General features: G+C 38.6%; 1 protein-coding gene across 1 annotated transcript; it reads right to left on the reverse strand.

Annotated features, from left to right (window-relative positions):
• On the reverse strand, nucleotides 1–25,652 carry LOC101877848 (uncharacterized protein F13E9.13, mitochondrial-like). Its single transcript, XM_034073129.1, has 7 exons — nucleotides 25,627–25,652; nucleotides 25,379–25,453; nucleotides 24,298–24,380; nucleotides 16,681–16,861; nucleotides 8,467–8,617; nucleotides 6,189–6,316; nucleotides 1–388 (listed from the first exon to the last, which is right to left on the reverse strand). Exons 2-7 carry the CDS (start codon nucleotides 25,449–25,451, stop codon nucleotides 198–200), a joined length of 807 nt encoding a protein of 268 aa, XP_033929020.1. The 5' UTR covers nucleotides 25,452–25,453; nucleotides 25,627–25,652; the 3' UTR covers nucleotides 1–197.
• Between the last annotated feature and the right edge of the window lie 308 nt (nucleotides 25,653–25,960).

Raw genomic sequence — 25,960 nt, forward strand, 5'->3', positions numbered from 1 at the left:
AATGTGCTGCCTAGAAGCATGTATCAGAGAACAAGTTTATTGTAAGTGCCACCATGTTTCCAAGCTAGTTATGGAGATGATGAGTGTTTTCATTTCAAGTTATTAGCCCTTCAACCACACATTTGTGCTTTAATTCTGTATGATGCATCATAATACATTTATACAGACACACAAAAAAATACTGTTTACTGACAATTTCATTCTCTCAGTTTACGTATGTGTTCCATAAATTTCTTTACTCGGTTAGGATCAACAGCATTTGCCCAATAACCTTCTTTCTTGAAATGCGAGCCAATTATTAGAGCATTTGCATCCAAGTAATTCATCACATTCTCTAGAGTCACTCCAGACCCAACCAGCGCAGGAATCTTCACAGTATCTTTAACCTCTGAAAAGAAGAAAACCAAAATTCGGGTTAAGTCTGTCTTTGAAACTCTGCCAAGACTTTAATTTACGCAGTTTGTCAACAATAAAGTTGAGAATCAAGACGATAGTGATCCCAGGATCTCTTACTACTTCTATAGAATGAAACAACTTCTCTAGAAAAAAACTCCTTTAGCCCTCACTATTTTGTAAGATATGAAAGCTGGGTCTCAATACCATACCTGTACCCGTCTTTATTCTCAAGGAACAAGATTTAACCAAGATTAAGTTGAATTGTCTGGCAGAGAATGTACTGCATTTTACTATAGTCCCCTTACGAATTTGTCTTTACTCCACATCCCTGGTAGGAAGAGATGCTAGATGCAGGAAGTTTTTGCACAGCACTTTTACTTACTGTAATTGTTAGCATCGTGCTTAGAGGCTCAGATGTGCTAGAGGTACTACACCTAAATAGAAAGGAGCTATTGTTTACTACTGTGTTGCAGTAGCAGCCAGTATAGATTCTAGGCAAACCATATCTATTGTCTTGACAAAGTATGCACTGGAATGACTCTGTGGGCTACTATGCTTCATGTGGAGTCTCAACACTGTTCTCCGTTTCTCTCACCTTAAGACATGTCATCACCTCCCCAGTCTTCCCATGAAGTAATCAAAATACAGCTACAAGAATAGGATGCCATTCTTGTTTTGATTTGTCATATCAACTCAGATTCTTTCTTGCAAGTCTGGTGAGAACATTACAGTGGCAGAACTATTCAGCAGAGCTGTGCTTATTACAATTCTTCCGTCATCAGTTTAAATCACAGTAATGGTAATTGGACTGGTGTGTATTTCTGCCAGATATCCTTGCTGAATTTATGCTACGTTGACAAATAGTAGAAGATCTTCAGTGAAGAAACAAGAGCAGCCTTATTCACAGGGGAAAGGAATGTGTCCTCTACTTCATGATAAATTTCAGGAACTCAAAAGTAGGAAAGCAAGCAGCAGTCATATAAGCTACACTGATAGCTCCAGAGAGCAAAAGATAATATTGATAAAGACTACTTTTCTCTCTGGGAATGGCAATGGAAAAAAAAGCCCTTGTTGTTTTCTATAGACAACATGTGTCACTTTATCATCTGACCCTTTACCTGGCTCCAAAATGAGAAATAAACAAAATATCAAACAGGTGGATTCCAGTGCATGGCTCACTATGAAATGCATACATTCCAGCAGATATGGCTGTGAGGAAATGGATCTATGGCTCAGCTACCGCAGTTCCCATTTTTTAGAGCAAAACAAAAAGGGGATGGCTGGTTTAAGCATGGAAAAGTTCCCCATAGATAGAAGCTATTTAAGAGTATTTTCTGCAGAACTTGGGTCAGTACTAGCCCTGGAAAAAGAAATAAAAAAATATCCCAGTCCAAGAATTACTAAGCATCCTTCTCATCCTCTCATTTCAAACTGACCATCCTCAGAGTTATTTCTAGGACTGGATGCTTCATCCCTTAGAGAAATGTTGTGAGGCATTATTTCTGACCTTTAAACACTTTACTTTAATGGGCAACAGACTGATATAAGATGGTCAGAGCTTGAGGTAACTGGAGAAAGCACATATGCAACATATAAGAGTCTGCTTCAAAACACTTTGTTTAAATGAAGTTTCATCAGCAGCCTTACTTATTAATTATGCTTCAGGGAAGACTAATTATTTATCACCTTCCTACTTAACTGAAGAAAGGGGATCAATTAAAATGCTCTTGAATCTCTTTTTAGGTCACATGACCTACCATTTTTCCATGTAGGAACAATAACTCCTTCTTACAAATATTTCAACACAAAAATAAAACCATTTCACACAGTCCTTATTGAAAATTTTTAATAAATCAGATGGATCATGTATATATAATTAGAACTGCAGTTATTTTTACACATATTTTTTATTTTATAGTCATCCTGCTTACAGGAACAAAATAATTAAATTTTCATTATTTACAGTATGATTACTGAAACCCTGTTCTAGAAAAATCACAATACCTATATAGTCTCTATGTGCTCTTAGAAGCATCACATTTGCTTTACATAGACGCCAATGCATAATTAAGGTTCTACAACTGACCAAGGGTGTGTGCAACAGTATTTGTATACAGTATTCCTAAGGGAACTGCATTCCAAGTCAATATTTGGTTTTAGGACAAATGCATAAGACACATTAGCTGTAGTCATTTTATAATTATTTCATATTGCCAGGAAAAATTAGGAGCCAAATAATTAAAACAGAGCATAATTACTTGGGTGTAAGACAGTCATGTAGCCCTAGCAGGGAGGAAAACCCAGCAAAACCTGAGACTGTTGTGAAACCACAAAAATTCCAAAGCTTTCCAAAGGAGCAAGGTATCTAACTCGTGCTGTCATCCATACATGACACATGGAGTCCACACACACTTTCTGAGCTGCAGGTTTATTCAGAGTGATGATGTGAGGAAATGACAATGGGAGTGCCCAGTCTGCAATGAGACTGGGGTACCTAATTAGGTATGCTACAGAAGGTACTTCTACGTCATTTCCAAGCACATCAGGGCCTAAAGTTGATTAGTACAAGGTGATTTGTCTATTGTCTGGGTTAATACAAATCCTAACTTTAAAAAGAAAATAAAGCAACAGCAGTTTGATATGCTTTTGCATGGCAATGTTCAGTCACTGTCGAGATGTCTCTAAACACAGCGATTTAAATCTTTCAGCCTTCTTGCCTTTCTTTTCCTGAGTATATATATATTTTATTTTTTTTTTTTGACACAGAGGAGACATTTTTTTGATGTTACAGTAACAAGATCCTAAATTTTACAGAACTTGCACGTTTCTCTATTTCAGTAAACTGTAACTAGAGGGCACTGTGCTCTTTCTTGTGACAGTAATCTGCAGACATGTCTTTAATAAAATCAAATAAAGTAGTGCTTGGTTGCAAAGCACAATGAAAGGATTTGAACTATGGTACGCACAAGTTACATGAAATAAAGGCCAAATGCTCCTAGCTTGAAAACAATGGTGAAGAGTAGCGTAAAAATAAGCACCACTGTGCCAATAACTTGCTCAACTACTCCTCTTTAAACAGCTTTTTCATATGCAGAAATCACTGTACCGTACACAACACTATGTTTATGGTAATGCTCCACTGAAACACATTTTCTTTTAATTCAAATGACTGTTATTAAATGTGGGGCTTACAAAAAGCACCGATCAGACTCACATCTCTTATTTATTTCAAGAGTACCACAAAGGCAGCAGCCTCTATTTTGACCTAAATGTATCATCAGAAGGCAAGAGGGTGAATCAGCCTCAATAACCCTTTTATGAACAATAACTAAGGAGGTGACAGTCACAGCCAGTTGTTGGATTTCTTGCTGTACCCCGTTTGCCACTGGTTACTCAGTTGAGACCATCTGCTTTGTTTAAAGAGACAACTAAGCAGTCGTTATGCAAAGATTTAGTCACTTAAAATACAGACTGGATGCAAGGCAGGTATTTCAGCAGTTGGATCCAAAGAGAATCCTTACTAACTAGAGATCCTTACTAACCTGAAGTCTGACTTTTAGACCTAGTACTACATCAACCACTAGCATCCTCGTATGCCCCGGGCCCTGCCAGCCTCTGCAAAGGACAATGCTGATGGTTGCCTATAAGAAGGCAGTGACACAAGCTACAAACAAAATCCTACTTAATACAGTTCCGTTGTTTGACAGGGGAACATTCATTTCCCCCACCCCATCACAAATCAGTCAATTCAACATAAAGACACAAAGACAAAACCACTCTTATATTACCGCACAACAAAGCTGAAGAGAAGACATGACAAAAATCTCATCCATCTCTTGGTTCTGCTTTCAAGAGATGCTTTGCAGTGTGATGAAAGGTACCCAATTGTGTGTATCATTGTAACACAGCACTTCCAGAGCTGCATAAATTCGTGAAAAGCAAAATTTCACTCACATCAACACCAGCTTTGTAGACTGCAGATCTGATTCCTTTTAAGAATCTGCTGACACAGTTATGCCTAATTTGTCATTTCCTTATACCCTGGAATACTGATTTTTAAGTTCTTCTCTTAATTGTTTTAAGCCGACATAATTCTCATGAGAGGGTCTGCTAACATCCAGAGTGCTGTGACCTAAGTTAAAATAAACCCATGATCTTCAGACTCTTGTTTTCATAGCACAAATTCAAACACAAAATTAATGTGTGTATTTCATTACAACTGCCAACTCCGATTCATTTTGTTCTTCGGACCCACAAAGAGAGCAGGACAGACTGACATGTTTATTCACATAGAAGAAAAGCAGAAGCCATGCTGCTATTTGTTTGGTATCCTGTGATAAAAAACCTTTGGGCCTGGAGGTCAGGTTTTGCTCTTTGATGCAGGAAATGAATAGAGGTTGCACATGCATATGTGAAAGCAGAATTTAACCTAGGATTTTGTCCTAAGAATTATACAATATTTTTTTTTAAATTACTTAATTTGCATTGAGAGTGATAGGAGCGTTAATTGCAGACAGGGATGAAGCTTATGATTAAAGAAATTCTGCAGTCTCTAAAACAGGCCTAAATTTTGGGTCACCTGTTTCATGTATCATTTCTAGTTCTCTATACCAAAAAACTCAACCAATTCAAGAGCTCAGTGTTCACACCAACCCATCATTTTAACATTGGTGACTGAAGCACAGCCATTTATAACCCATTATCTGGCAAAAAGTTTAACATGTGAAATAAGACTCCATTTTGACAAGTTCAACATTCATTTTAAATGCTGTTAAGTACATATGATATAGACAAAAATCCTGAAAACACTGAATAATTTCATGTTATTTCAAAAGATGTTTGAGGCCCAGGTATCTATGGCAAGTAAAGTATGTTTTTCACGCTGATCAGTGAACAAAAGTTGACTACAGTACACTCTGCACTAGAACTTCAAAACATGACAAGTTAAAGCGTGTCAGCAAAAGTAAACCCTAAAAAAAATGAATTACACATTCTATTTTATGTGGAGAGACCCTCAAATTCAAGAGATTAAATTAAAATTAGTGATGAAAATTAAATGCCACCATGACAGAACTTTAATTCCAGCATGGGAGCAATCCAATTTCATAACAGCTCAAACTTATGCCAATAGAAAAATGTGAAGAAACTTGTAACACTTTGGAAAGGGTAACAACTTGGGTCAAATGACCCTCCCACACCCCATTTAAAAAATATTTTGATGTAATATCCGTGTATCTGCCAGTGAACCTGTACTCTTTCTGAAATCTTCCAAGCAGTACTTCCCCTGGTATTACTGATCAGAATGTTGCCTTATTGAAATTCCCCTTTTCTTTCAGGACTTGAATTTCTATTGTGAAAGATAAAAATGCCTTATTCTTCAATGGAAAGATTTATAGTTAGGTAGCTTTCTAATAGGGCTATAAGGTAGCTTCTTTTTGTATGAAGACATGTTAGAAATGAGAAGTTGTGGGATTTTTTTACATAATTTTGTGGACATTTTTAATATTTTCTTTGTATTTAAGCCTCAGCATAATTCAGTGTTACAAAGGCTTGAAATAATTCTCATTTTCATCCCAACAAATTGTTGTTTAGAACCACAAGACAGTCAATCTGAATAGCACCTCAATCACATAAGTTCTGCTGTATCAAATCAAACCCAACAGTGAGATGTTTTTTTCTTGCCTCTTCTATTTTTTTTTTTTTAATCCCTTAAGGAGCAGCAGATATAGATTTCTTTCTACACTAATCCAGATTTGCTGCCCATTGTCTTACCTTTGTCTGACAGCTCTCACCTTTCAGCTCCTGAGGATCTGTGGGCAGTCCAGTTGCTGTGCCAGTCAGTATAACCCCATCAGCCAGGAAGAGCTCAGCAGCCAAAGCGGTCTGGGCCACGCTGACATCCACCGTCAGAGCGTGAGCACTGTCAACAGCATGAACATACCCTGTGGTTACTGTTGGCACACATGTTTGTTATTCACCTTGTTGAATGTTCAGTCTAACTGTATTTCTTCATCTTTCCTGCTGTCAGAACAACCAAAGGCAAGCTTTGTGAGAGACGGCAAGCATACTGTTTTAAACCGGGAAGTAACATTGCAACATGAACAAGAAGAAAAAAACCCAGCCTTTTCCATCAGGGAATCATAATTGATCTGTCTATCATTCTGGGTCTCCCGTCTCTAAAGAGTGATTGCTGAGTGTGAGCTACCAAGTGTCAATTGAGACAGCTGCTTATATGTCAAGCACCTGTATTCCAGAAGTGTTGAGCACACACACAGTTCTGACTTCAAGCGGGAGTTATGGATGTGCAGTCATTCATAAATCAGATTCTGTTGCTAGAACAGAATTAACACCCTCCATTTTACAAAGTCCAACTAACAGCAAGTATAGTTATTACCTATGATTTAATCACAGGAATCATCTTACACAGTAGTTGCAAACACCAATTACCTGCAACCTAGCTTTTCAACAGCTGTCTTTGATATATGGGTGATGCACTTTGTATGAAACCTATAGCAAAAGCAGCTTTTAATTTAAACCGTTCGAAACTTTGTAAGAAGTCCAGCCATTGCTGGTTCAACAGCTGACTTTGTTATTTCAGTATTTATATTTAAGTAGAAAGCAATGGCTATGGCTGACATGTTGCACTGATGAGTGGTGCTGGAGACAGCCTCTTTCCTGGATCTGCCTGGATGGACAACACTCTTGGGGGGGTCATGCTCTGGCCATATTCAGAGGCAGCATATATGTGCAGTGCGATGGACGGGAAAGGAAATACACTAACTTCATTTCTGCAGCTGCAGAAAGGCAGGCCTAACTAATAAATACATACAATGAGATTGAAATGAGGCTTAAGAGAAATAGGCACCCTAAAACTAGCACATGGAGGGTAGTTGCAACACAGCAAGTAGACTATATAAATAGTTTCTGCACATTTAAAGAAGAGGAGGCTAGCAGCTCTCAGTGGCAGGCATATTTTTCTACATTAGAAAGCTCAACCAACATGTACTTTAACATTCCCTTTTCAGCTTATGAATCTGCCTGAAATAAAAACATATTTTCCTTTATTCAAAAGCAAACCCTTTGAATAACAAGAAGTATAATCCAAATATCAATTCATCAATTGTCAAGACAAAGAAAAAGTCACATGATGCTATCAGGTTTTTTTTTTTAGGAAAATAGTCTAATGCAGTGTATTTTTATTCATATATACATATATCTTTATATATATATAAATCATTAGAAAGAAACCACTCTGAAAGGACTGTAAAAGCTTAATTTGGCCACTCTGCATTGTTTCCATTCTACTTTGAAATTTATTACCTGTTTATTAGGTTTTTAATATCTCCCAGACTTGGTTATTCTCATGATTACACACATACTACGCACAAACATTTTAATTAGGTTATTTAGCATGTATAATACATAACACTTGAGCAGTTCTTCTGGGAGAAAAAAAACAAAGAGTGACATCTAAATAGCTGAAAGTACCAGGTGACAGTTATGATAGAGTATCAGCAGAAAAGAAACTGGATTCATCTGTCAGAAGTTCTTTCTGTTTGATAATCGTAGAATATAATCCATACATAGACAGTGCTGATTTAAGTAGAAGAAACCAGTATTATTGGCAGGAAGGAGAAAAAAGAGAATGGCTCTTTTAAAATGCCATAATATTATGATTTGGATGCTTTTATATGGCAACTGCTTGCATAACTGAAAACAACCTTGTATACCTAGCCTGCAGAAAGAAAATTTGTTTAAATATAACAGCCAAGTATACAAAATCTAACCTAATACCAGATGCAGAACTTTTTCAGCCTGCATTTATAAATCTTGAAGGTTAAACAATGGCAAACCAGATGCAGCAACATGGAGCTAACAGGTGCACATTCATTTTTAAACATAATAGCACATAATGACCCTAATAGCACTGCAAGACCTCACTTGATCAATAAAATTCTCCCTATATTATTAACTTTCCTGACACTAAATAAGCATTAAAAAGAGAAAAAAAATTAGAAAAATAAAATCATTATTACATTCGTATTTACATAAAATATTGCTTGGTTTTACCTATGTTTCTTTTTAATATCTGCGAAAACCTGAATGTTCTCTGCTCCAACTTGTTTTCTGTATCGTAGCAGGTTACCTGCACAGGCATTTATAATCCCTTCATCAGCAACATGAGAAAACACAAACCCTTCAGCACGGATAAAATCAAGACCTGAAAAACACAAAATTAGCAATATCTTAGCTAAAACTGAAGCCTGAAAAAAAGAAATTCTAAACCCAAATAAAATCCAGCCTGACTCCACTTTTACCTAATCCTAACACAAGTTGTGCCATAAGCTCTAGGACTAACCAACCTTGCTTTTCCACATATTTAAAGTTTACATTTTTTATTTTCTGTCTATATTATCTCCAGCTTCTTTCCATCTTACTGCCTTCAACTCTCACCTCCTGCACAGAGAACACCAGTTTTCTCCCTACCCACCCCATTTCCCTTCTTTTTCCCTGCCCTTATCAGTTTGTTCCTGAGAAGAGCCAGCCACATACCCTGTCATAGAATAATAGAATAGTTAGGGTTCAACAGGACCTGCCTCTTGCTGTGTGGGCATGTGCCAACAAAGAAGCAGGTAGGTCAGAACACAGCCCTTCAATCTCAGTGATGTGTCTTCTCTTCAAAAGAGTAATCAACTTGTGTTTCTCCCCTCTTTCCAGATACTCTTTCACTGTACTATATCCTTCCCAACATCTATTTCACTAAATACACGTGAAGTTGTCCATCAGGTCAAAAAGCATCAAGGAAATGGGCAGAGAGGAATAGCATTGTCTTCTTTCTTTACAAAAATAGGTAAGAAACACAGCCTATATTATTATATACATTATATACAACCTCCATCTGAATGTATCTTGTTTTATCTACACAGAACCACATCAACAAATTACTTCTAGAGCTCTGCCAAAGGTACAAAAAGATGAGGTTTGGCAAGACTGAAACATTTTCTGCTCTGCTCCAACCATCAACTCTACCATGTCTATGGTTTACACCATAGTAAATTATTTTTTTGTACTAGGAAGGTTTTGTGGGATGGATACCGAAAAGGAAGATTATGAATAGCAATGACTTCACAGTCCATTCATCTATGCTCAGGGACAAAGCCTTGAAATATCTCTGTGTTGAAATCCTGGAGCCTTGGGCCATAGTGTAGCAAGCCCACAGCTGTGAGACACCAAGACTGAATTCTGACTCCCCTCTTTTCTCCAGTCTTTCATAGCCTTGAAGTTTATTTCACCTGTCACTTAACACATGTGCAAAAGCTCTGCATTCATCTTGTCTTTTGCTGTTCTTCTAGTACGCTTTAGAGGTCTCTTCCAAGCCCTTATGAAGCTCTGCTGCTGCTCCAGCTTTGGAGTCAGCTGCACGTTTAATTAGAGCTGACATCATCTCAAGGAAATGAATGCATGTGAAAGCAGCCATCAAGAATGCAATCCCACCCACCAGAGAACTGCTTCGGCAACAGAGGCCTCACTTTAGCACATTTTGAATACAAACATAAACGATCTTTAAAATGTATTTACCAAATGACAAGGTGCCTGTTTATTTTATAATTTCAGTTTCATTCCAAAAGCCCTGAAGTTGCAGAAACAGAAGCTTATGCCTGATAGAGAAGAGCCTGTATTGCTTAGCAACACAGAGAAGAAACATCAAGCTAACAAGAAACATTGCAGATGGATGCCAAATCAAATGCAAGCTGTCCTGTGCCTTGAGACTAGTGACTGAAAGGCATGGATTACTCTCAGGATCCAAAGATAAAGTGTACCACAAGTATAGTTAAAAGTGCTAGTAGATGTTGGGTAATAAACACACTGTAAATAGGTAGACTGAGATTTCTGCATCTAGGAAAGCAAGCTATGGGTTCTATTTCTATAGATACTGCATTGTACAGCACAGTTCAGAGTTATATAAAATGACTTCTCTAATCATAAGACTGTTGATGACTCTAGAGATATGTTACATTTTCATAGCAATCAATGTCTAAGAACGAGCTATTCACAGAGTAATTTAATTTATTGAAGTCACCGCTTCCATGTTGTTTGGTGATGTTTGGTTTGTTTTCCCTTAACTTAGTAATTTAAGACTTTCTGCTAAACATTAGGATTATTTACATAGTTTAACAAGGCTGTACTCTTTATCTGGATTTTTGAAGGCTATGAAAATACCAACTTTAACCAAATGTAATAGATGCAGGCACCAAATCATTACACTATGAAGCCATAATCAAATCCCATTAATGAATTCATTCTTATGCTCACAAAATTGTGAGAATGATACTATTCCTTACTTTCATATTTGGCAAGTTGAAAAGTAATAGCCATTGAATAGTTAACAGACAGTCCTATTTCTGACTTACATGGGAACAAAGCAATTTTGTCATCTCACTGAAAAACAAAAACAGGAAATTTCCAATGAAACCTACAAACAGAACTTCAAGACTGTATTAAGAACATGTAAATCAAATAAGTAGCTGTGGCAGCACCTGCTCAAAGAACTAAAGTTTGTCTCTCTTTCACAGGTTAGTGCTAATCCACTTAATTTAGTCATATTTAAACACCTTTACCTAAACAGCTGTGAAGGTCTAACTGTAGAGAAAAGCTTTATTTCTTCTTTTTTATTTTCACTGCTATGCTAATTTATGATTAAAAGGGGAGAAAAAAAAGATAGACTGAAACACTTTTTTTGCTGGGTAAGAAAATAGTGCAAGATGGAGCTGATGGAAGAAACATCCATCTTAAATGCTGAAAATGTACATGTCACTGCATTTTAACAGTCCAAGACAGTGAATTGGATGCAGCCACTGAGAAGCACTTTCTCAAGTATGCTCCTTCTCTTCAGCTGCAAAGTCAAAAGGACCTGAGAGCAAGGATTTACTGTTCCACAAAGATGGGATCCAGCTTCTGCTCCTGGTTGCTGTTGAAATTTGGACTTCAGGCAAACCTCTTTGCCTTTACACAAAGGCAAGATGCTGCAGGTTAACTTTACTGGTGATATCTTGTTTTATAGGTGCAGTAAATCTTGGCTCCCAGCGCTTCTTACCTTCCTAATGCAAAAATAATTGGAAAGACTAATTTTATGCTGAAAATGAAAACTCAGAGGAGTATCAACTTTGGCTGCTATTGATGCTAAAGGCACACAGTCTCCATGCTGTGAAGGCCCTTTGCCATTCAGGACATAGTCTTGCAGCAGCTCCTTCCACGCTCAGCATTGCACCATGGCAGCCGCAGATGCTCCCAGGAATGCACATGCCTGCTGAAGTTCTCAATTTTGCTGCCTCCCTGCCACATAGCATTACTAATCATAGAACAGTTAGGATTGGAAAGGACCCTAAGATCATCAAGTTCCAACCCCCCTGCAGGGACACCTCACCTAGACCATGTCACCCAAGGCTCTGTTCAGTCTGGCCTTAAACACTGCCAGGGATGAAGCATTTACCACTTTTTTTTTGGCAACCTGTACCAGTGCCTCACCACTCTCATAGCAAAGAATTTCTCCCTTATATCTAGCCTGGACTTCCCCTGTTTAAGTTTAAACCTATTTCCCCTTGTTCTGTTGCTACAGTCCCTGATGAAGAGTCCCTCTCTGACATCCTCGCAGGCCCTCTGCAGATATTGGAAGGCTGCTATGAGGTCTCCATGCAGCTTATCTTCTCCAGGCTGAAGAGTCCCAACTTTCTCAGCCTGTCTTCATATGGGAGGTGCTCCAGTCCACTTATCTGACATGGACAAATACTTTTGAGTTGTGAAAATAATGGAGAGAATTAACCAGCAATGGTAGTTAAAAAGAAAAACAAAAAAGCAGCATACAATACTGTCCAATTCTATTCCACCTTAAACATATCATGAACTGCAGCACATGAATTCCCATGCAGGATATATATGCTGGTGTGTGAGGGAAAGCAACAGTCTCGGACAACAAAACTGTATTTATAAAAGACATGGAGATATCTGGGATATCTTCTGATATCAAGTCTCAATCAGCTATCAACTGTGTCATTATCATTGATGAAGAGTAATTCAGAACTGGGATTTCAGTAACATGATTCTTAAAGGAGAAAAAGGCAGTTTCAAAGTCAGGTGGAGATCCAGCTGGACTACATGATTAAGTTCCTTTGTACTGAGCTATTCTAGATTTATAAGATGAGAGAAGATAAAACTTACAAACTGAGCCCTGATTCATGCCAAGTGTAACACAGGCTCAAGGTGTAAGGAAGCTGCACCCTACAGCAGACCCTACAGTCCTTGCTCCCAAGACCCAGACTGAAGCTCTGAATCTCCACAGAGTCAAGTAGGGAGGGGTAACTGGAATATGAGTGTTCCTGTGCGTCACTACAGAAATACAGCCCTGGGGACTGTTTTATGCCTGGAAGATCAGCAGAAGGCCAGACCAATATTCTGCAATGGCAATTTTTCTTTAAATCCTTCTTCTCACCATTAACTTTGTCTTTATTAGGTTAATGATCGGCCAGTTATATATTTCTTCTTAATCACTGCTACATGTTGGTAATGTAGAGCATGCAGAATGTGCAAAATAATAAAGGGAGTATCACCAGCATATACTCCATGTACTAGAAAGGCTTGGCATCTCCTTTGCAAAGGCCTACACAGGCAGTTCAGAGCCAAGAAAACATTTCACTAATGCAAAAGAAAATATAGATATCAGCTTAAAGGCTTGTGGGCAATTCCTTTAGACACCATAGTCCCTTCTAATATGAAGCAAACAACAGGAGCCCAGGTAAATAACACAATGGTTAATTGCAAGAAACAAGGCACACTGATAAGTAAGAAAGAAAACACAAACACTGTGCCTAAATCTGACCCAGACTCAGTGAATATATTGTGCCAATTCCTGAGCACTGAGAGATGATAAGTAATATCTGCTAAACAAAAATAAATAAGGGAGCATTTTTACTTTTATCTCCTCTACAAACACAGAACCTGCTTATATACATCATTCTGCTTCAAGCAGATGTAGTTAATTAAATCAGAAACTACAAACAGGAAATTATACACCTCTAAAAACCACATGGAACACCTGTTAATAATGAACCAACTGAAAAGTGACTGTACAAACAAATTCTGACTTGCTTATCCACAAAGAGCATTTTAGGAAAGAACGAAGATAACATGGGCTTTGGAGGATGTCATTAAAATGAAGTATTATGCAGTGGTGTTTTTTTTTTTCTGAGAATAAGTATTTGAGATTAAGGAGGATTCCAGTAAAAAATATCAATACAAAACTGTACTATTCTGTGTTGTCTCCATGTTTTGTGATTTATGGCTCCATAGCGACATTAGTGTATTTTAAATTAAAATGTCTACATTAGAAGAGTGAAAAGTTGAGTGGCAGAGGACTTTAATATTAAGGAAGATGTAGCATGGATCTCCCCCACTATTTGTACATATAATGACACTAATTTTTTGAATGGCCTAATATTGCCATATTTACCCTCATGAACAGACAGCTTTCAACATAACCTCTTGAAGTCAGAACGGAAAACAAAACAACAGACACCATGACGACCTGCATTGAGGCCCAGGGCTGAAGGAACCATGGCCCACCAGATTGACGCTCTTGGGTAACTGCATTATCGAGCCCCTGTGCTGGAGTTGGTGTGCTGAACCAAAAGTGTGCAGCACTGGAGTCTGAAATAACCTTCTGGAGTGTAAAGGCTGTCGGCAACAACTGTTTTGGCAGGACAGTTGTTATTTGATTACATGAGAAATTGCTTGTTCCTTTGAAGAGTGGAGACACAGCAGTTTTCTTTTCCTCAAGATCTCCCTCTATTTTCCTGTCATTGCCCCATACCTCAGAAGAAACAGAAGCATGTTTTTGCTGGCATACCTTCCTTTAGGTGCCTAGTAGAATAAATAAATGCCTCCAAAAGAACCAAAATAAATAAATAAAATCTCTCAACCTTCTCAGATGCCTCATCTCCTGATGTATTACTGTTATTTTCACATTTATACAGTACCTCATCAATATGTTAGGAAAATTTAGTAATTTCATCTATTATTATTTGGCTATCCACAACAGGTTTATTAGCATAACCACATGTTGCTGATGTTGAGCTCCTTCTAGTAATGCTGTATACTGCTGACTTCTTTCCCCCTTTACAAAATAACATCATTACCTTTGCATAGTTTTTTTTTTTTTTTAGCTAAACCATTTTCAAGTATTTTTTCTAGTGAAACTATGCAGGGCTTACTTTACTTTAGGGCACAGCTACAGGTTGGGCAGAGAAGAGATTCAGAGCAGCCCTGTGGAGAAAGACTTCGGGGTGTTGGTTGATGAGAAAATGAACATGAGCCGGCTTCAGTGTGCACTCACAGCCCAGAAAGCCAACCGTATTCTGGGCTGCATCAAAAGGCGTGTGACCAGCAGGTCGAAGGAGGTGATCCTGCCCCTCTACTCTGCTCTTGTGAGAACTCACTTGGAGTATTGTGTTCAGTTCTGGTGTCCTCAACATAAAAAAGGACATGGAACTGTTGGAGCAAGTCCAGAGGAGGACCACGAGGGTGATCAAGGGATTGGAGCACCTCCCGTATGAAGACAGGCTGAGAAAGTTGGGGCTGTTCAGCCTGGAGAAGAGAAGGCTGCGTGGAGACCTCCTAGCAGCCTTCCAGTATCTGAAGGGGCCTATAAGGATGCTGGGGAGGGACTCTTCGTTAGGGACTGCAGCGATAGCACAAGGGGTTATGGGTTAAAACTTATACAGGGGAAGTTTAGATTGGATATAAGGAAGAAATTCTTTACTGAAAGGGTGGTGAGGCCCTGGAATGAGTTGCCCAGGGAAGCTGTGAATGCTCCATCCCTGGTGGTGTCCAAGGCCAGGTTGAACAGACATGGTTTAGTGTGAGGTGTCCCTGCCCATGTCAGAGGGGTTGGAACTAGGTGATCTTAAGGTCCTTTCTAACCCTAACTATTCTATCATTCTATGATTAACAGCCACCTATTATAACCGTGTTGACATTAAAGTCACTACTAAGCTGCTACAGAACAAATAGTCAAAGATTTGCTACCTACAAAGCAGCACTCAGTTTACTACCATTTTCCTTCAAGTTATTTTCTTTTCTTTTTTGCTTTGCTGCTCAGTGAATTCGAGACAATCATTTTTAGAGAAGTGCAATGCATTCAACACAGGCCTTTCCTAGTGGTGTTCTGCAGTTACAGAGCAAATAGTGCAGAACAACAGCAGAGCTGAGCAAACCCCAAGCTTTCCAGGCATTCTCTCCTTCATTAATAATTGTTGAGAAGTAAGAAAAATACATTGTTCCATACTATTTACCTTATTTAGTGATCAGTTTTGCTCCTAAAAGGAAACAAAGCTCACTAATGGTTAGACTATTGCTTTTAAAAATGTATAAATATTTTTGCAAATGCCTCTGTACCTCAAATATTCTGCATGCATACAATTCCTAAAAATTAAAACTGGATTTGTTAGCATTTTTGCTTTAGGTTTTTATGTAGGTTTTACTGCAGCAATAAATACTTGGTTTTGTCAGGTTCTCAAGGTTCTGGATACCTTGAAAGCGGCAACTTGCACAGTACAAAGCCTTCCATATTAAAACAGACTCCATATCTTTAAATCATGGAATGTTACAAATAACTAAAACTGCTTCAGTAAGCAGCAGGAGCACAAAGATTAGCAAGTCTAGGATTCATGCAATAAACATAGATTAATTTGTATTTAATTTCCCCAAACGTAATTTAATTTTAAGTAGTTTGGCTAGCTATACACTCAATTTTTTGTTATTACATAAAAGTTTAATTCCATCCATTCATTTAAAAAAAGGCAATGAAAACTTAGTTACAATGGATAACAGTAGTAACAACAATATATAATCAGATACTGATACAGGATGCTTATCCACAGTGGGTTAAATTGATCCTTAAATATAACTTCAGTGAAGTAAACAGAGTTACAGCAAAGGTGGCTTTTAGACATGAGTGGGTTTAAACTAATCATTATATTTAGACAGGTTTCACCTAGTAGGCTGCAGCAGTGGCCTTGGGATTTTTAGCTGCCTCCGACTGAAGCAGTGCCCAAGTACCATCGATTATAATCAAGCAGGCATTTTTCTCAAAACCTAATTTCTGCTTTTTCAGGGTACAGTGAGCTTTTCATGTCTCATTTTTCATGGTATCTATGTTAGTACAATACACAATTTGCACAGAGTAAATGCCATAGCAAACAACAGTAATAACTGACAAGTCATTTCTATTACCTGCAGCAAGAGCAACTGCTATTGCCTGTTGATTTGCAGCACACAGGATCTGGGCACCCAGTGCAAGATGAGTGCAGGCTTGTCTCACTGCGGCACTAATGACTGTCATCGCTGCAGTTACTTCAGGCCCAGGACATACTGTGCAAGGAAGATCATGCATGTTTTCTACTATCAAGCCATCCTGGAGAGATTATTATAAGGAAATATGATTAAACTGGAAAAAAAGGAACTTAAAAAACATGGCTAGTTTACCATTATCCTGTTCTGTATTAAAAGACACAGGCATTTAAAGGTTTTCCTTCAAAGGAAGGATTATCTACAGTAAATTGTGTTGATGCATATTACCATTCTTAAAAGTGCTTTCATCAACAGCATGGTATTTGCAGGGAAATCATGAAGAGAAATAAATGTGATTTTAATTATACATTCATCAATTTGATTTCTTTTGATCCATCCTAAAATGTGAACTATAGGCGAATGAGTTAAACCTTATACCTCATTAAAAATAGTGTAAAGTCAAACTTCAATTATCCGAGTGGAATATAGGATATTGAGTATGTTTGGATAACGATGGTTGTAGAGATAATCAAGGCAATTTCCAATTAAATTAATGTCAGAAAATGTGTTATTTTTGGTAAATAAAGGATTTTTTTTGTTTGACTATTACTATATCTATTTGCAGTGTTCCTAATACCATGGTTTTAACTATAGACATTTCTCTCATTCCAGATGCAGAATTACTTGAAGATATTGCTCTTTATTATCTACTACACTGCTCACTCCACACAAACATACTCTTAGCGAACAACGGAGAGATTAAAAAATACTCTACAGATATAATTTATGAGATTTATTGACTATCTTGTACTTTTCCAATCATGTATAGTATATACCAGAAAGTTTTCAACAACTGCAAGTCATATATAATTTTGTCAAGGACTAATAACAAAACTATAGCCTTAAAATATATTTCAAGTCTGATGGTCTGCCTTTACAGAGAGGATGTTAAAAGAAGCTAGACATTTCTCACCAGCTTCAATCTAAATATAAAAAAGTCTAATAGATTAATTGTACATATAGAAAACAAATTCCTTGCTCTCTGGAGTTCTGTCACATATCTTAATCCTTTAAAATGAGAGCTTACGTTTCAAAGACATTGTAACTGAGCCAGAATAGAAAGAGCAATGTTTTAGAAAAAAAACCCAAAACAAACCAACTAGAGATTAGAGAAAGAAGCCTGGTTAACAATAACATAGAGAATCAGGAAGGGGGAGGGGGGGAAGATTTCCATTTAAAAAAAAACTTTCATATGTAACGCTTCTTTAATCTTTGTTGCAGTGTAGAAGCTCTTTTGGCAGTAAAAGATAAGACAGTATATAAAATGCACTCAGCATTTAATGGCTGAATTACCGAGTGAGCTACAGACATGATAAATAAATACTTAACATGGAGGATGAGAATAACAGAGTGGAATTCATTGGTGGAACAACACGGTCAGACCGAGCACATGACCCACATGCATTCAGTGCAAGCATTCAGCCACCTTTAACAAATGGCTTACAGCTGAGTATTTAAACACCCAAATGCATGCTACCTTAAAAACAAAAGGACACAATTGATAATGAAAAAAGCAACCTAATATGAGCACCCCATGTTAGACCTATACACTATTTGCTACTGTTCATCAGCATATTGAATTACAGAATTCCAGTCCCAGAAAACCTCAGCTAGGCAAAGGAAAACTAGATATGACAACTAATCAAAACATCTGTCTTGATTTTGTTTCTATGTCCAATTCAATGTATAGTTTAACATCCACACTTCTCTACCTGTGATGGAAGGTAACCAATACAACAAAGATGACAACCAGTCCTCAGAAAACCCACAGCATTTTCAGAAATGAAAAAAAAAAAAAGGAAAAAAAAGACACAAACTTTAGGCTGTTCCTCTGGAGTGAGGTCACAACTGTTCCAACAAACCTGAACTGACCAAGTGCTGTTGAAACTCAAGTGCAGTTACCAAATCCTTTGTGGTACCGACAGAAAGAGAAACCCCTTGGTCTTTTGTTCTCTGTACACAAATATATTAGGTCAGTCTAAGCAAGAATGCAAAGTTGGTCAATAGCACTATTTGGCAAAAGGATTAATGTAGACCTATACTGTTTTAGCAAAACAAAACAAAAAAATGTAATGATTCTTCAAACCCAGGTATTTTCCTTGAGACAACAGAATCTAGAAGCCCTTGGTGCTTGGCTTAAGTATGCTTTGCTAGGCAGACTTCACCAAAACATGGGTATCTATGAAACTCCAAGCTTATCAAAAGGGCAAGGAGATAGGGTCTGCAAACCAGCTGCTTTCAGGCAGTCAAGAATCAACCTCAATAGGACACACAAGAAGAAAGACATCTGGGAATGGGGCTTCAGATGCTCAGCTCCTGAAGAGCCGTGCTAGTAGCAGGAAAAACAGAACAAGCTCACAGAATTCCACAGAAATTCCACAGTGAAACTGAGCTTTCCGTGGCTTGCTACTACTTCAGCAGCTCAGGATTTGCATAAAGCAAATTATTCCATTAGATTAATGAATTAATTAATTTTAAAATTAATTAAAAACATAAGTCATGCTACTGTACATGTGAATTCTAGTTCAAAACGCAGGCATATGGGACGATTCCAACATTCCTCTCTTCTGCCTTGAACTTGCTATATTCAGTTTTCAGAAGTTGTCACTTCCTATGCCCTCAAGGCCCACAGTTACAGTGAATATTTTTGGTATTACTTTAATAAAGTCTTATTCTTTTGGTAACATCCAATAGGTTCTGTTCTTTTGCATATTATATTTTATTTAATTAAAAAAAGAACAACATACGTCTGAAATAGTGAGAGCTGAATTACAGATGCATTAACTCAGAACTTTCATATTTTATATAAAAAATAACACCACAGATTTCTGTGTTTACTGAATTGATATGTATATAAAACAGATTTCATTACTATCAGGCAGCTAATTAAAATGGTGGAAAGAAAACAGTTATGTTGAATTCAAGTTCTTGGAACTTAATCTTACAGTTTAGAAGTTGGTGGGAGCACCTACAGTATAGCACCCTCCAAAGAAGAATTTACCTGGATAATAAAAAGTAAACTCTAGCAAATACCTTTTGTGTTCCTTTTCTAGTGAATATTACAATTATTTAAGTGTTGCTTATATATAATGGCCTCATTATAAACAATTCTCAAACAATATATTTTCTTTTTACTTTGAATGACTTCTGAAGTGCTATATATGTGTGCAAAGTGTCTCTTGTATCAATGTATGTACTAGCTCTCTGATTTTATAGAAAAATAATTTCCATAGCTTTATTCCACTTATAGAAGTAACCTCTTAAAGCACTTCAGCCTCATACACACATATCACAGCAGAAAAAACTCAAATGTAGTCACAACACTATAAACCGCAAGTATAACTATCACCCAAACTTTAGCTCAATATCTACCTAATGTAACCTTTACCTAGGACAAATTTAATCTTAGTGTTTCCTTTAACAGCAAGGTCTTACCTACAAACATATGCATACTAATACAAAACTTTACAAACTTAAAACAATTACTCTTTCCTCCAGGAAGAAAAGGGGACTATACCTTGCACTATACCCATCATTATATAGGCTCAGATGTACACTGAGATAATCACAGCCTTTCCCACCACCACAGTCATGTGCTCCTTATGAAGGAAATCAGGAGCCTTTGCAAAGTATTTATGACCTGTGTCGTCATAGCTTTGTAGCTATTCCTTTGAAAATTCTATCTCTAGAACAAGAGGTTACTGCTTTAATAGACATAATTAGATATATTACTAGGCAATTCTCCTGCATATGATCCATGGCTGAAGCACCTCTCCTATGAAGACAGCTTCTATGAGCAAGCTGGGCTTGTTCAGCCTAAACTATGAAGACAGAGCTTCTATGAGCAAGCTGGGCTTGTTCAGCCTAAAGAGAAGGCTCTGGAGACACCTTATAACAGTTTTCCGGTACCTAGAGGGGCCCACAAGAAAGCTAGAGAGGGACTTTTTACAAGGGCAGGTAGTGACAGGACAAGAGGGAATGGTTTTAAATTGACAGAAGGGAGATTTACATTAAATCATAGGAAGAAATTCTTCCCTGTGAGGATGGTGAGACACTGGCACAGATTGTTCAGAGAAGCTGTGGCTGCCCCATCCCTGACAGTGTTCAAGGCCAAGTTAGACAGGGCTTGGAGCAGCCTGGTCTAGTGGAATGCATCCCTGCCTGCACCACAAGGTTGGAACTGGGTGAGTTTCAAGGCTCCTTCCAATGTAAACCAGTCTCTGATTCTATGATATACCATAGGAAGTATTTGTTTATTTTATTCTACTGTAATACAGCTAAGATTCGAAATGTTAATCTCTGTAATCCAAGTTATAACTACCTACATGTTTCTATGCAGAAACAGTACTTTATTCTGTTATTAAACAGAATATTATGTTATTATTATCTCAACTGTTATTAAACTCTAATCTGAATCCCAACTATCATTGTAGTTAAGAGTAATAGGGTTTAAACTTTTTTTTTTTAATCAATGTAAAACACGTACTAGCAAATCCTATTTCAGTTACAAAGACAAATGAAGCATCAGGAGGATGAGCACTGGTAAAAAAAAAAAAAAAAGCAAACCAAAATTTTGTGTGGTAAGAAGCACCATAATATTTGCAATTCAATATAACTTTATGATTTGGGTTTGTTTTTTTTTTTAATAGAAATAGTTTTACTTGTGTATTTCTAACTGTCTTTACTGTCAGCTACTCAAGTAGCTACAGCTAGATTACAGCAACTAGTAGTAAAGTGATTTATTTCAATGAAATTAGAGGAAACTTGTGCTCTATTTTCTGGCTACAAAGAAGCATCGAAGACTGAACAGAATGAATAAAAGTTTACTTGAATATACATTTTGCATTTGTCTTAAGCAAAAGCAGATACAAATTGGAGGGATCATAATGCTTCATAGCTTGCTGCTTATAAAATCTTGCCTAGGGAATTTCACTGTTTAGCAACACACAAGTACAAAGCATATACATTTTGAGCACAGATGGCTTCCTAACTGAGCACTCACTTGTTTTCATTACTGTGCTGTAATATCACAAATCTTTCATATTTATTATGTTAAATTGCTAATGTGCCAGACAAGTCACCTTTTTCTGAAAATACTATGATTTATCCAAGTGCAATGCATATTGAGTGAGCAAGACCATATACTTTATTTGTAAATGTTAGCACAAATTCAAGCAACTTGAGAAAATATGTAAACATCTAGTTGTGGCAAGATGGTTAATTATCTTCTGAAAGATTTGGAAATACTGTCATTAGAAACATCTGTGTAAAAAAACTGTTAAGTTTCTAGCTCTTCTTTCACAAGAAAAAGCAGACATCTTAGCAGATCACTTGAGATACTGAGGGGCAAACCCAAATATATTTCCATTACATATGCTGGATAGTTACTTTGGAAGAGTGGTGATCTCTGTTCAAAAGCCAGGAATTCCTTAAAGTATCTATCATGAAAACTTACCTTTCTCTTAAAGTACCATGAAAAAATGAACAAATAAGTTGCAGAATGTGTTAGGCAGCTATACTGATATTTATGGATGCTCTCCTGACTATTTCTGACCTTTATGGCACTAATAAGGATTTGTTGGTCATACTGCTGCTACAATTGTTAGAACAAAGATTGGTGTGGAATGTACACAGATGTGACTTCTACAGCAAATTGACTACACATAACTTTAAGCCTTGAATTTGTCCAAATGTGCAGAAAAATGACTGCATTCACCTTATCTGTCCTACCCAAGAGTTATACTTAAAAATACATTCAAGTTCAGAGACTGCAATATAGGGGGGAAAAAATGTAAACTACTTAGACCTGGAATAGCAAAATTTATTTCAACCCTTGAAAAGACAATAAAGTATAAACCCCAAATTAAAATTCCATGTTAGAATGGATTTTAAAGCTTGTCTTAAAATTGTTACATTGTCAGCAGTGAAAGTAACTGCTTATGTACCCTTCCTCACCTTTAGGTATACTTGGTGTTTTCTACCTGCTGATAGAAGTTTTAATGTGCAATTAGTATATAAAGAAATGGGTAAACAAGCACTCAAACTCGAGGCAATGGTTTTACAAATTACAGATCACTTGTATAACCACTTCCTCTAACACAGGAAGACAAAGGCTAGCACTTGCCACTTTTCTGATGTAAATCAAATCACGTTATACCTCATATCATCGTGATACTGTAAATGTAAAGTCAAAATATAAAGTCATGGTACAGAATACAGAGCTATTGCACACCTGTTCCTTCAACAGGCACAAAAAGGAAAAAAATTTACTCACCCTCCACAATTTGCAGTACAAGATTATTCTAACTGGGCGGCCATCTTGTACTTGCCCATCTGATTCACAAGCCCAGCTATGTAAACATCATTCTTTCACACTGATGTTTATCCTTTAAACAATTCCCAGGATTCTTCCTAATTTGCTAGCTCTCTGCTCATAATCTACTTCATGTGACTTGTCTTGCGTTGTTACTTTGGTCTTCTATAATTTAGACTAAGTTCTTACATTCAATTTTGTTCAGTCTCTAAAGTCTCATGGTAACTTACACCATTAAAAATGTTTCAAACAGCTTGTTAAAGTTTTGCAGACAACAACAGCCCAGAGCAGTGGCTACTTGCTCATTTAAGATATTTTTCAAACATTGGACATTAGGATGTCACCTTACCATACCAGAAAAAGTACATAATACTGTACACCCAAAGACTGGTGCAATGAAATGTTTCAAATATATCTGACTTTCCAAAAGTATATGTTAAAATCTACTGACCAATGAAGATTACTATTCCACTTTAGGTACAGTGGCAATTCAGTCAGTAGTACTTGCCTTAACTTGCCTCTCACTGAGACTGGCCCTTTGGGCCTTCTCTTCTACATGTGCAAAGCTGGCATACTTCCAGCCAAGGGGCTTGAATATAAGGGTTAATGGGCAGAAACACTCCTAAGCTTACCTCTTAATTTTTATTTCCTGAATAATCTGTGGTGTTTTGGTACAAACACAAGCGTGGGACAATCCTGCAGCCTGTAAGTGACTGAGATTTGCAATGCCTTGGCTGTGTGTGCAGCATGCCTGCATGATTTCATGAAACCAGAGTACTACACAGAGCTAAAAATACAGTGGCTTGTCAGACTGGATAATGAAGGATTCTACAGCCAGATACCTAGAAGGTCAGCAACTACCCATGTTGCAGTCAATGTTTGTTTTTTTTTCTTTCTCCTTAAATTGACTTGATTCTTAGAAACTGATGGTAATCCAACTGAAGCAAGCCGAATTACACAGTTTGAGTCTAAGCTTTTTCAATTGTTTTGGATGCATGTGATGCTTATTTTAGGTTTTGTAATCAATGCCTACTTATGATATTGAAATGAAAGATGTGGATTTAAGCATCTTCCTAAACTGTGTTCTTTAAGACTCTTTGAATTATAGACTCGATTAAAAAAATATTGCCTATGCAGAAGCAGCTTTGTGTAAATGCTGCCATAGGAAGGAGGAACCCAAAACTTACAACTCCAGCATTCTTGTAAACTTCTGCCTCTTGACAAGCTTGATCAATGATCTGGGTCAATGGAAGAGAACTTCTTGGTGTCCCTGCAAGAGTAATGCTGCTTACTCAGGGCATGCACAAACCAAAACCACATACAGTAACAGCCTTCAGGTTAACTATGGAGACTGGCACACTGAAATAGGGAGAAATAGGATAAACTTGCTACAAGGGTGCTTGTGACATGCCTTAGTGGCATCTCTTTTGTTAGCTGAACTTGTCAGGTCTGCTGTAACTGTTCAGCTTCTAAATGTAATTCACAAACTTCATAAATACCTGCTATATCTCTCACTGTACCAGATCTGCTCTTGGCTTGTTATTCCTGCACTTATTATAGGTTTCCTTGCATTAGTGATGTTCCATGCAATACAGCCTATGGCAAGACCGACCTCTAGGTCTGCGGAATACCTGTGCTAAACACGAGTCAATTTAAAATTACATAAAGCTATCTTAAACTCTAATCTGCAAGGTTGATTGTATCTGAACTTTGATGTATGTGCTTCATAGGATGTATGTGCAAACATAGGATTTTGCAGAGTTCAGTGAGTTTCACTTGAGAACAGCTCCAAAGCCTTTTCTGATACTTGGGCTCCTAAAGCTGAGCACTGAGTCTGAAATGTGGACTGTGAAGAGCTCTCTGGCAGCTTGGTTACATAGTCCGGTTTCATGGAAGGATGGCCAGACTGCCAGGAGCCTGCTTCTGGGAAAATGTGGAGCTTGGTGAGCTCTGGGCACCAGCCGCTCAAGGGGATCTGCGAGAGCTCTATCTGACATCTGGTAGAGCCGTTTCCTGTCCCAACGCCCCTTTCTGTGATTTTATAAGCATTGCCTCCTCAAACACGGCTCACCAAAACCACCCCATGCTCCCTGTGCTCCTCACACAGGAGTGCCTCCTGCCTCTGCTACTGCTGGAAGGGGGGATTGTGCAAACCTATGGTACTTCATGAGGAGCCTGGGGCGGCGGCCTAATGCTCCGGGGGAGCAGGCCCTCTTCCGGGCCGCAGCCGGGCTGACAGGTGCCGCTGCCGGGGACGCCGCCGCTCACCTGGCAGCGCTCCCACATGCACCACCCCGACGACCGCTGCCTTCAACCGGCCAAAGAGCCTGGGCAGCAGCATCCCTGCGGGGAGGGAAGAAGAGAAGGGATCAGGGCCCGCCGGGGAGAGGGGGGGCAGGCCCCAGGGACGGCCCGCCTCTCGCCGTGGACAGGCCAGGCCCGTTCCCCCTCGCAGACGGCGCTGCCCGGCCTGCTGCCACAGCTCCGTCCCTTCTGCTCCCTGCACCTCGAGTCACCTCACGCCGCCACCAGTATCCACCTGCGGCAGCCCTAAAAAAGCGCTCCTGCCGCTTCCGCGTCGGTGCCGCCGGCCCCGCCCCCGGCCCCGCCCCGCCCCGCCAGTGCTGTCGCGGGGTCCCGCGGCGCCCTGTGCAGCTCCCCGGGTCCCGCCGCCGCGCCCCGCCGCGCCCCCCGCAGACCCCGCCCCGGCCGCGCTTCAGGGCCGAGCGCGGGGCCACGTGTGCGGGCGGGCGGGCGGGGAGGCGGCCCCGCGCCGGTCGTTTAAATGTCCCGCTCGGCGCGGGGTGCGCTGTGCGTAGGGACGGGAGCGGCCGCGCTGTGAGGCAGGAG

Source organism: Melopsittacus undulatus, chromosome Z (genome assembly GCF_012275295.1).
Source record: "Melopsittacus undulatus isolate bMelUnd1 chromosome Z, bMelUnd1.mat.Z, whole genome shotgun sequence".
NCBI classification, from domain to species: Eukaryota; Metazoa; Chordata; class Aves; order Psittaciformes; family Psittaculidae; genus Melopsittacus; species Melopsittacus undulatus.